The sequence below is a fragment of the Tamandua tetradactyla genome, chromosome 14, assembly GCF_023851605.1.
Source record: "Tamandua tetradactyla isolate mTamTet1 chromosome 14, mTamTet1.pri, whole genome shotgun sequence".
Taxonomy (NCBI): domain Eukaryota; kingdom Metazoa; phylum Chordata; class Mammalia; order Pilosa; family Myrmecophagidae; genus Tamandua; species Tamandua tetradactyla.
In genome coordinates, this window is record NC_135340.1 from 57,662,748 (window position 1) to 57,674,617 (window position 11,870).

Here is an 11,870-nt window from a genome sequence, read left to right on the forward strand (position 1 = left end):
CTTTGAGAAAGTGCTGACCTGCAAGGATGGGTCACATCTACCCCTGTTCTAGTTTGCTAGCTGCCAGAATGCAATATACCAGAAATAGAATGGCTTTTAAAAAGGGAAATTTTTAAAAAGGGGAATAAGTTGCTAGTTTTCAGTTCTAAGGACGAGAAAATGTCCCAATTACAGCAAGTGTATAGAAATGTCCAATCAAAGGCATCCAGGGAAAGATACCTTGGTTCAGGAAGGCCAGTGAAGTTCAGGGTTTCTCTCTCAAGTGGAAGGGCACATCGAACATAGTCAGAGTTTCTATCTCATCTGGAAGGGCATGTGGCAAACACAGCATCATCTGCTAGCTTCCTCTCCTGGCTTCCTGTTTCATGAAGCTCCCTGGGAGGCGTTTTCCTTCTTCATCTCCAAAGGTCGCTGGCTGGTGGATTCTTCTCGTGGCTATGTCATTTTGCTCTGTTCTCTCTGAATCTCCTTCTTTCCCCAAAATGTTTCCTCTTTTATAGGACTCCAGAAACTTATTAAGATCCACCCAAATGGGTGGAGACATGTTGTCACTTAATCCAGTTTAACAACCACTCTTGATTAAATCACATCTCCAGGTAGATGATCTGATTACAGTTTCAAACATACAGTAATGAATAGGGATTATTCTGCCTTTATGAAATGGGATTTAGATTAAAACATGGCTTTTCTAGGGGACATATGTCCTTTCAAACCTGCACAACTCCCAATCCATGAAGGCATAATGCAGACCTGCTGCCACAGCTCTACACATGCGCACAAAGGGCCCCATGCCTTAGACCACACACCAGGGTTACGCCCCCCCAGACCGGTGCACCCACATAGCTACATCCTCCCTGGCCGCTGGGTGCCCATGTTCACAAGCATCAGCATAAAATCCCCAACTTGTGCCCATACCTGCCCTGAAACAGATCACTGCACGGAGTGCCCAACCCCATACCCTGCTCCCTGCTGTACAGCCATCCCACAAACACAAGGCCTTAGACTATTGAAAGAAGTCAACTCCCACAGTAAGTCAATCAAGATACTACATGTCACGAAAACAGGAGAAGATCACTAAGCATATCACAGTGCAGACAGACAGATACAGCCCTGCCTCCTGACCAAATTAAAACACCAGAGGAGACACAGACATTGGAACAATTAGTCAAAGATGTTCATACAAATCTATAAGTGGGATATGTTTCTTGGTACCTGCCCATGTTAAAAAAAATAATAAGTGGGTTAACACATGACATAAAGGAGATTAAGAAGACAGTTGAAGAGCATAAAGGGGAATTTGAAAGAATAAATAGAAAATAGTGGATATCACGGAGATTAAAGACTCTGATGACCAAATAAAAAACATACTAGAGGCACACAACATCAGATTTGAAGAGACAGAAAAAAGAATAAGTGATATAGAGGACAGAATAACTTACTTCAAAGACTCAAAACAGCAAATGGCAAAAAAGATGGAAAAAATTGAATTGGATCTTGGGGAAATGATAGACAAAACAAAGTTACAAATATAAGAATCATTGGTGTCCCAGATGGAGAAAAGAGGAGTAAAGGGCTAGGAAGAGTAGTTGAGGATATATATAGTGGGGGAAAACTTCCCAACCCTCATAAAGGACATAAATATACAAGTCAAAGAAGCCCAACAAACTCCAAACAGAATAAATCCAAATAGGCCTTCCCCAAGGTACATACTAATCAGCTGTCAAATGTTGAAGAGAAGCAAAAAATCCTGAAAGCAGCAAGAAAAAACATCTACTACATACAAGGAAAACCAAACAAGGCTGAGTTTAGACTACTCAACTAGCACCCTGGAAGCAAGAAGGCAGTGGTATGATATATTCAAGATCCTGAAAGAGAAAGACTTCCAACCAAGAATTCTGTACCCAGCCAAATTGTCCTTCAAGACTGATGGAGAGATTAAAGTTTTCACAGACAAAGAAGTCCTGAAAGAATTTGTCAACAAGAAACTGGCCCTACAAGAAATACTAAAACGATTTCTGCCAACTGAAAAAAAAATAAGACAGGAGAGGGAGGTCTGGAGGAGGGCACAGAATTGAAGAGTACCACTAAGGGTAATTTAAAGAATACAAAGAAAAAGAGGGAAAAGAATATATAGATCTGACAAATAAAATAAAAAGGATAAGACGGTGGAATCAAGAAAATGCCTTTTCAGTAATAACTTTGAATGTTAACAGACTAAATTTACCAATTAAAAGATACAGACTGGTAAATGGATTAAGAACCGTAATCCAGCTATATGCTGCTTACAAGAGACTCATCTTAGACACAAGGATACAAATAGATTGAAAGTGAAAGGATAGGAAGAGACTTTCCAAGCAAGTTGTAACCAAACTAAACCAGGAGTAGCTATATTGATATCAGACAAAATAGACTTTAAATGTAAAGACATCATAGAGACAAAGAAGGACACTATATACTAATTAAAGGGTTAGTTCACCAAGAAGATGTAAGTCATAAATGTTATGATAAGATGGATGAATCCTGAGGACATAATGCTGAGTGAAATTAGCCAGACACAAAAGGATAGATACTGTATGATGCCACTTTCATGACCAGTATAAAGGTATAATCAGAGTCTTGAAATACAGAATATAGGGGACTTAGAGATACATAGAAGCTAGAGATGGGTGAACCGTTAGCTAATGAGGTGAACTTCAATGTTAGGGAATAGATAGGAGTGAAGGTGGTTTTCTAGTGGGTCTATAAGTAATATTACCATATTGAAGATGAACAAGATTGAAAGGGGTTGTATAGACCTATGTGTCCCACTGATTAACACTACAAATATGAATTAGTTCTCGCAAGAATTACTTCAAAGATATGATTCTGGTACAAAAGTGTTTGAATCCAGGGTATGGGGGAAAGCTGCTATTGAATGCTGTGAGCTATATTCAAAAGGAAACCATCAGCACTACCACAGCAACAACAGAGGTAAATAATGGGGGGAGGACAAGAGTTAAGAGATTTAAATTTCCTGTTTTGCGAGAGTGTATTTATTGGTTTTCTTTCTCTTGGGAACAATGAAATTATCTAAAATAGAGAATGTTGATGGACTGTGGACTTTGGGCCCTCTACATGATGCCCAATGAATGCAGGTGGCTGAAGGATGCCCTGATGGAGAAGTAGATTGGCGAAAAATGGTGTATACTTATGAATGAAGGTTGTGCTGCTACAGAAAGGAACAAAGTCATGAGGCATGCAAAGATGTGAATAAACATGTGGGACATTTGGTGAGACAAAATAAGCTAGAAACAAAAGAACAAGAATGGTATGGTCACCTTTAGAAAATGCTTATAAGAAAACAGGGGCCTAGATTGTAAGCTTTGATAACACATTAAGTCCAGAGTGGTGATTATTATTTCTGGATTTTAAGAGGCTGTTTATATATATAACATGAGACTTTAGAGTTAAGAATGAAGCCGAACAGTTTGGGGTTAAAGTAATTCAGAACATAGGGGTAAGGAAGATGATGGTGTCTATGTTTTAGAACCACACATACTCTTTGATACCAGTGGAAGAAAGGTTTATTTGGTCTGGAACTGAAATTTTCTATAGTGCATAATCTAATTCAACCTATCTGTATAGCTCACTTGAACGATTGAAACACAGGGAGCCCAAAATAAGAAAGACCTCCTTTAATCCTGTATAGATTATTATAAAGCCTGGATATATCCTAGAGTATATTAAGCACATAATCAAAAAGTATTGGCAAAGTTCCCTGAGGGATGGGAGAAAGAATGTGGAACTATTAAACCTTGCCATCAAGGAATCCCCTGATACTGCATCAAACTTTAGGGATACCCAAATCAGTAGGCCATGCCCTTGATCACGAGGCTTACTCTTATGGAGCTTACGTAGTTAGCAGAGAAGCATAGACTACCTATATGCGTGCCTAAGAGTTACTTCTGGAGGACCTCTTTTGTATCTCAGATGTGGCCTCACTCTCTCTAAGTCCAACTCTGCAAGTGAAATAATTGCTCATCTACCTACGTGGGACATGACATCCCACGGGTAAAAGTCTCCCTGGTAACACATGGGAGATGACTCCCAGGGATGAATCCAAATTTGGCCCCATGGGATCAACAATTCCATCCTGACCAAAAGGGGAAAAAGAAGTGTAATTAATAAAGTATCAGTTTCAGAGGGAGTTCAAATAGAGTTGATAGGCTACTCTGGAGGTTGCTCTTAACGCAAGCTTTAATTAGACCTTGCTACCTATCATCACCCAACCAGGACCATTCCAGCCGATCCTAAAGAACACCTAGGGCAGTATATAAGATTCCACAAGGATTCCAGGAATAGAGTAACTTTCCAGAAACCTACAACCTCCAGATGGGTCGCTGGTCCAGATAAGTCCTGAAACCTAGCCCAGCCTCTCCAGAACATCAGATAGTTCCATGTCCCTACCCCGTATTAGTGACAGACCCTTCCAATATAAAAAATTTAGAATTGTCATAGCCCAAACAACCTTAAAGAGATGGATGGAAAGATCAAAGGTGATGGTGGAGTTATAGAGAAGATAGGATTTAACAAATGAATATGAATGATGAATCATTAAATTGATATCTCTTTTAGTCTCCAATATCTTAGAGCAGCTAGAATTAAAAACCTAAAATTGTGAAATTGTAATTCATGTCAAAGTCTGAAGTATGTTCTACAGCTAATTGTGGTGCTGTGCTTTGAAATTTACAGCTTTTTTGTATGTATGTTATTTTTCACGAAAAAAGAAGGAAAAAAATGTCAATTATGATGATAAAAAAATATTTAAGCCCTATAGCCTCCTATACTCTCGAGCAGCTAGAAGGAAAAATAGGAGAGGATCATATGGTAGTCCATGACAAACTCTGGGATCTGTTCTGTAACTACTTGATGAAGAGTGCTTTGAAAACTATTGCATTTTATTTCTTTGCTCTGTATAAATGTTATACTATACAATAGTTTAAAAATTAATACTTAGATACTGAATTTATTATTTTAATTTATACTTTAGTTGGTGTTGCTTATATAGAGAAACACTGGTGTTAATTTTGCAAGTTAATCTTCCATATCTGGCAATTTGTTAAACTCTTCTTAGTTCTAGTAGTTTGTCTCTTGCTTGTACTGGTTTTCTAGGTAGATGACATCATCTGCAAATAAGAGTTTGACAACTTTCTCTTCAATTTTTCGGCATCTTTTTTTTTTTCTTGTAGTTGACTAGAAACTCTAATGTTGATGGGCTGGCCCTTTAGAGATGACCCTGATTGATTCTAGGGGCCCAGGCAGTCCATTGTACTCCCGCATCTACCAGTCATTGGATGTGGGCTGCCCTCAGGGAGGGACCGGAACCTTGGGTGAGAAATTCCCTTTGGCCAAAGGCAGTTGTGGCGTCCCAGCAGCAGGCAGTACTCCCAGCAGCTGGGGTCATGTGGACCTCAGTGTTAAAGGGGAGCTCTGCAAAGTACCCTATAATATCCACCAGTCTGTTCTAAAACTTATGCTTCAGATGGTATATGTTATCTAGCCTGTTGTCATTTACTCCTCATGTGTCTAATTCTCTTGGTTTGTGAGTGTGTGTTTCCCTACAAGTACCAGCTACTTTGTCTGTTAATGTGTATTGAAGGAACAAAGGCCAGTTCCTAATCTGTGTCAGTTCCAGTGAGTTAGAAAGAGGAGAAAAGCCGATCACTTCAACACCAAACTCCTGTAGTCAGAATTTCACGTTTGATGCTGATAATGGAAACGCAGGTGGTTTTTTTGTATATTAATCATCAACCTTGCTGAATTATCTTACTAGTTCTATTAATCTATATGCCAGTTCTCTTGGACTCTATGCAGACAGTGTCATGTGTTAATGACAGCTTTGTTTCTTCCTTTCCTGTTAATATATTTTTATTATATTTTCTTGTCCTGTACTGGCATAGTCTTTAGTACAGTATTGAATGACTTTAATGGAATTTCTTGTAACATTTTACCATTAAATAATATGTGCTGTGCATTTCTAGAAGATAATCTTTTATCATAATTAAGAAATTTCCTTCAATTTTTTATTTTCTTTCCTTTCTTACCTCCCACCCTCCTTGTCTTCCTTACTTTTAATCAGATTGGTGTTTAATTTTACTACATGCTTTTTCTGCATCTGTTGAAATGATCTTTCACCTTTAATCATTAATGTGGGTCAATTACATTCATATTTTTAAAATTAATGTTATTTTTATTAAGATAAAATTAACAAAATCCAATGTTTTCGCCATTTTTAAAGTGTAGATTGTTTTTAGTATATTCAGTGTTGTGCAACCATCAACCATTATCTAATTTCAAAATATATCCAACTCTTTTTTTTGTTCTTTTACTGTCATACTATCCTTTCCTTCCTGTAAGTGACCCAACGTGGTCAAGGTTTATATTCTTTTTTCAGTACATTGCTGGATTTATATAGAACCATTGTTTGCAGGGAGTTTTACTATAATGAAATTTTATCTCTGTTTCATTGGCTCTTTTCACAGCATCTCTGGAAGCTGATGGTAGAAGAGTCCGATTTATTAGGTCAGCTGAAGGTAACAACCCTTAGCTTTTCTTTTAACTTTTAAAATAATGCTGGTGGGAAATGACTGTCATTCTATAACTTTTCCTGAGACTACTGGTTACCTAAACCCAGACTTCCAGAGTGGCCTCTTAAGTCCTTATCCAAGTGAGCAAACTATACCTAATGCTGCAAGCTACTATAATACAAAGATTTAGGTGTATTTTTTCTTCTGGTATAATATAATTGTGTTACCATTGGATAAATGATACCAAACACACACCAGTCATCGTGCCTTGAAGTACTGCTGGGTACGTCCCTTTAAAATGGCAAAAGCCTATATTTTTTTTGTAGGCTGGGTTCAAACTCATTAGATTAGAAATTCTGTTCTATGTGAAATTCCCTTAAGGTAGTGAGGGGCTCGCTCCTCATGCTGCTGGGTTACTGAACTGTGAATTGAAATTCTTTCCTCAGATCATTAAAGACTTTTATCTCCTGGGACGTGGAGAACTCTTTCAGGCCTTCATTGACACAGCTCAACACATGTTAAAAACACCACCCACTGCAGTAACTGAGCATGGTAATTGTCCTCTTGTCCTGATAATTACTAGTTTAACGAAGTTGCAGGTTATTTCCTGGCTGCTGCCAAACTATTTAACCCTGTTCCACAAAAGAGCAGCCTGGAGAGTTACAAAACAGTATTTCCAAATATGGAAGCCCCTTTTGGCTAGGCCTTCCCGCTGAGGTCATTAAGAGGAGCATCTTGATCTGTGACCCTTCCTGTAAGAAGGGTCTGGGCCCCAATGTCTACTCTTTGATGGCTTTCCAGTTCCATCTGGAAATGTGGACACCAAAAGTTCCCAGAAACAGGCTTCATACTGGAGGAACTAAATCTGGTTTCTCTGATGGCAAGTTAAAAAATGCCAGGGAAGGGCTTTGATTGGCTTATCCCTGTATCAATCACTGTGGCCAAGAAAGTCAGATACTGGGATATCCTGGCTATGTAAAGTGTCCACCCCTTGACCAATCAATGACCAGTGAGATGACCATTCCCATACAAACCACTTGAGTAGACTTGGTTAAGGATCATAACCAGAACAAGAAAAAAGGGTAGGGGTAGGGAACAGCAGCAGGATAACTGTTTTCCTAGCCCATTAAAACTATAAATATTACTGTACTTAGATAGGACTTTTTTGTTTATAGCCCAACTCATATGCACTTAAGCAATGGGGGCAAAAGGGGAAGAGTTTGAGTCACATAACTGAAAAGCCCAGAGGTTTGATGGCTGTAGGCCAAGTATTATCCCGTAACTGTTATGGTACCTTTAGGACTTGGTCTTATTCCATCTTTCACTTCTGCCTTTCTTCTCAGGCATGCACTCTCCACATGACCTCCAGCAGCTCCTAGTTTTCATCCTGCTAAGTCCTTATTTGTCTAGAACAAAAAAGAGCTTCACTCTTTTAGAATTGGATAGGGCTTCAGTGGCTGGATTGGCTTTTCTTGAGTGATGTTCACATCCCTAGACAAAATACTGTAACAAAATAGATTATTACATTCCATTTGATCACGTCTGGGTCACCCACCTACCTCTAGAATCCACTGAAATTATATGGATTGTGCTAGGTAGGGGCAGTTCTCCAAGGAAAATCAGGTGCTGTTACCAGCAAGAGGAGAAGGAGGCATGAATGCTAGGCAGGCAGAAGCAATAGATCTCTACTCTGCCCCACTGTATGTATTAGGGAGGTTGGGGGAGAAGCAGAAAGCTGGAGGAGTCTGGGTTTGTTACGTAGCTAGACATTCTTGTCAGTCCTTGTGTTCTTTCTTACAGATGTGAATGTGGCCTTTCAACAGTCAGCACACAAGGTATTGCTAGACGATGACAACCTTCTCCCTCTGTTGCACTTGACAATTGAGTATCATGGAAAGGAACATAAAGGTTTGCCATCCTTTCTTGCCACCTTTCTGCTCCCATTGGTCATCATCCATTTTTCCATTTCTTTTTCCACTTCCACAGAAACCGTATCTTAGAAATCACCTAATTCAGTACCCTAATTTTATACAGGAGAAGAGGAAGTCCCAGAGAGGTGGAGTGAGATACCCAGGCCTCTTTTTTTGCTGTCATGCTTCTAGAATGGTCTGTGTTTATTTTTGTCATTTACCAGCCAGCAGACTTAAAAGGCTGAAAAAGGGATCTTTATAAGCTCTACCAAGAGAACCTACATAGATGCTTCCTTGCCCTCTGCCTTTGTGTCCTTTTTTGATGTGTCCTTCTTGTGCTTCTGATAGTGCAGGCTTGAGCGAGCTCTTCATGAATGTTATTCACCCTATTTATGCTGTAGTTCTAACTTAGCAAAATCATCATCTTTTTCTTTTCTTTCCTTTTTTTTTTTTCTTGATCATAGTAGATGCTACTCAGGCAAGAGAAGGGCCTTCTCGGGAAACTTCTCCCCGGGAAGCCCCTGCATCCGGATGGGCAGCCCTAGGTCTTTCGTACAAAGTGCAGTGGCCACTCCACATTCTCTTCACCCCTGCTGTCCTGGAAAAGTGAGTATTTCTGAGTTTCCTGCAGGTAAATATTACCCACTTTACTTCTGAGGAGAGAAATTAGCAGGAACAAAATTGGTAGGAGCAAGATAGCCACCCTACAAGTTTTTATCAGTCTATATAAATCAGCGGTTACAAAGTCTAAGGCCTAAGGGGGCAAAGAAGATAACTAATAAGTGAAGCTACAGACATAAGACAGTAGGGGGTGGTAGATGTTGGAACAAAACCACTTAAAACCAAAAGAGTTAAAATTTTAAAAATCATAAAATAACAAGCATTTTGCAGACCGCCAGTTTGTAATCTCTGAAAAACGCATTCTTGGCCACCGCAGTGAGAGTGTCGGCCACCAAATAAGTTGCATGGATCTTGTCCAGAGTCTCCAAAGTGCCATAGCTCCCAGTATCCCACAGGTGAACAGTCCACTTAACACTACCTTGATGTGCCCTTGACACCTTTGAAGAAATTGAGTTTAGAAGTATTCTCTTTAACTTAAGAAAATTACAAATATAAACAATAGGCTATCAAACTCACATACTTATTATCCAGCTTCATTAACCAATTGGTCAACATTTTGCTACTTGTTTTGTCTATCCTTCCCCCTTTATTTAGCTAAAGCTATTAAAAGTAAATCCACGACATGTCATTTTACTTCTTCTCTGTGCAATTCAAAAAAGGTATATTTTTAATATACAACAATCCTATTATCACAACCAACAAAATTCATAATTTAGTCCATACTGAAATTTTCCCAATTATTTAAACAATGTATTTTTATGGTTGGATTTGTTCAAATCAGGATCCAAACAAGGCTACTATTTCAGTTTGTTCATTAGATATTTGAAATAATTTTAAAATTAGAAATAATTTAAAAAACTGAATGGAATCAAATTGTCTTCTACAAATCTGCCTAAGAACAAATAGGTAAATTCATTTCTACCGGGAATCAGCTTCTTTTGTCATGTATCTTTTCAGTGCAGGGTCTCAGCAGTAAGCACTTAGCCCCTGAGTTTGCTGAGAGCTTGATTTCAGTGATGAAAGTTATTTTATTTTACCTTCTTTGAGCTTTAGAGACTGAGAATATGGTGAACCATAATCCTTAGTTCTTCACACACGTTTTTGGTCCATGCAAGACCCCTTTCTTTAATATCCAGAGACACGACACGCACACACAGTCACACTCACTGGCCTTAAAAATTTTCTCTCCACAAAAACTGAAACACTAACAATAGGTCCATCTACCTATGTGATCCTTCCCTGCCCCCATCTCCCCCACCAGATATAACCACTATTCTGTTTTCTTGCTTTCCTTTTTATGTAGGTTTTTGTTGTGTGTTTGTTTTGGCATGGACAGGCACCAGGAATTGAACCCAGGTCTCCGGCATTGCAGGCGAGAACTCTGCCACTGCGCCACCATTGCCTGCCCCTTTTTATGTAGTTTTATAACCTCTCTCTATATATGGATACCCTCAAAGTATGTATTTTTGCTTTCAGTTGCTTTAAGCATAAAAATAGAGTATCAGGCTATATATAATCTTTGGAGATTTACTTTTTTCATTCACAATCACATTGCCAAGATTCATTCTGTCATGTCGTTAGTAGTTCATTCATTTTGACTGTTATATGGTAATCCATTATATAAATAAATCACAGTTTATTTGTTCATGTTCTTCTTTCCTTCCTGCTTTTTCTGGGAAGGAGTGGGATAGCAGAAGGTCCTAAGGGCTGGTATGAAGGTAGGGGTGAAGTTTTGAATTTGAGTCACTTGATGTTTCTGTCCTAGGTACAATGTGGTTTTCAAGTACTTACTGAGTGTTCGCCGGGTACAAGCTCAGCTGCAGACCTGCTGGGCCCTACAGATGCAGCGTAAGCACCTCAAGTCCAACCAGACTGACGCAGTCAAGTGGCGCCTAAGAAATCACATGGCATTCTTGGTGGATAACCTCCAATACTATCTTCAGGTCTGTGCTGAGGGATAGGTAGAAGGAAGACATATGAAAAGAAGTCTGTTAGGTTGGAAGGAGGCATTGAGGAGGGAATATAGTCCTACATTTGGTTTTCAGAAAATTCAAGGGCTGTAACACTAGGCATATTTTTTGGAGGCTTTTTAGAGCAAAGCAGAAATAAATGGATGAAGGCTAATAAAGAATGTGGGACCCTATCAATAATGTATGATTTAAATATTGTTGAGTTGACCTTTTGCTATAACTTCTGGAATTCTATAGAACTTATTAACCAGGTTAGTCAGTAAAGAGGATGTGGAGTGAGTAGACTGCATTAGGGCAGGTTTGCCAAAACACTGGAGGTTGTTAGGACTTAACTTTCTACCAGACCATGCAAAATAAAGGTGTCTTTGGTCAGCCAGCCTTCAAGTGGCTTAGATTGGAGGAAGATGAGTAGGGACAAATTTTGTCTTGTCCTTGAGGGTTCAGAATATGCAAGGTGCTAAAATTATATATGTAATTATATGTATAATTGTCTTATTAGGTAGATGTGCTGGAGTCTCAGTTCTCACAGCTGCTTCATCAAATCAATTCTACCCGAGACTTTGAAAGCATCCGATTGGCTCACGACCACTTTCTGAGTAATTTGCTGGCTCAGTCCTTTATCCTGTTGAAACCTGTAAGTAGGGCTGGTAGGTGTTTCCTCAAACTGCTTTCAGTAGTGCCCTTAGGCACTTTGAGTAGATATAGACAGGAACCATGATTAAGCAACTGTTTAATCTTCATTTTTTGAAAGCATTTTTAATAATTTACAAAGGGAATCTTAAAGGGGAACTTAAATATTTTTA

At 39.0% G+C, this 11,870-nt stretch overlaps 1 protein-coding gene across 2 annotated transcripts in view; it reads left to right on the forward strand.

The window, feature by feature from the left end:
* The window catches only part of TUBGCP4 (tubulin gamma complex component 4), a 52,419-nt gene that overhangs the window by 31,198 nt on the left and 9,351 nt on the right, over nucleotides 1-11,870 (forward strand). The window contains exons 10-15 of one of the 2 annotated variants that reach the window (XM_077127671.1): nucleotides 6,522-6,572; nucleotides 7,013-7,118; nucleotides 8,367-8,474; nucleotides 8,941-9,082; nucleotides 10,863-11,040; nucleotides 11,567-11,701. In XM_077127671.1, coding sequence (XP_076983786.1) covers nucleotides 6,522-6,572; nucleotides 7,013-7,118; nucleotides 8,367-8,474; nucleotides 8,941-9,082; nucleotides 10,863-11,040; nucleotides 11,567-11,701 — 720 coding nt within the window. The remainder of the gene's footprint in view (nucleotides 1-6,521; nucleotides 6,573-7,012; nucleotides 7,119-8,366; nucleotides 8,475-8,940; nucleotides 9,083-10,862; nucleotides 11,041-11,566; nucleotides 11,702-11,870) is intronic. The other variant, XM_077127672.1, reaches the window with a different exon arrangement.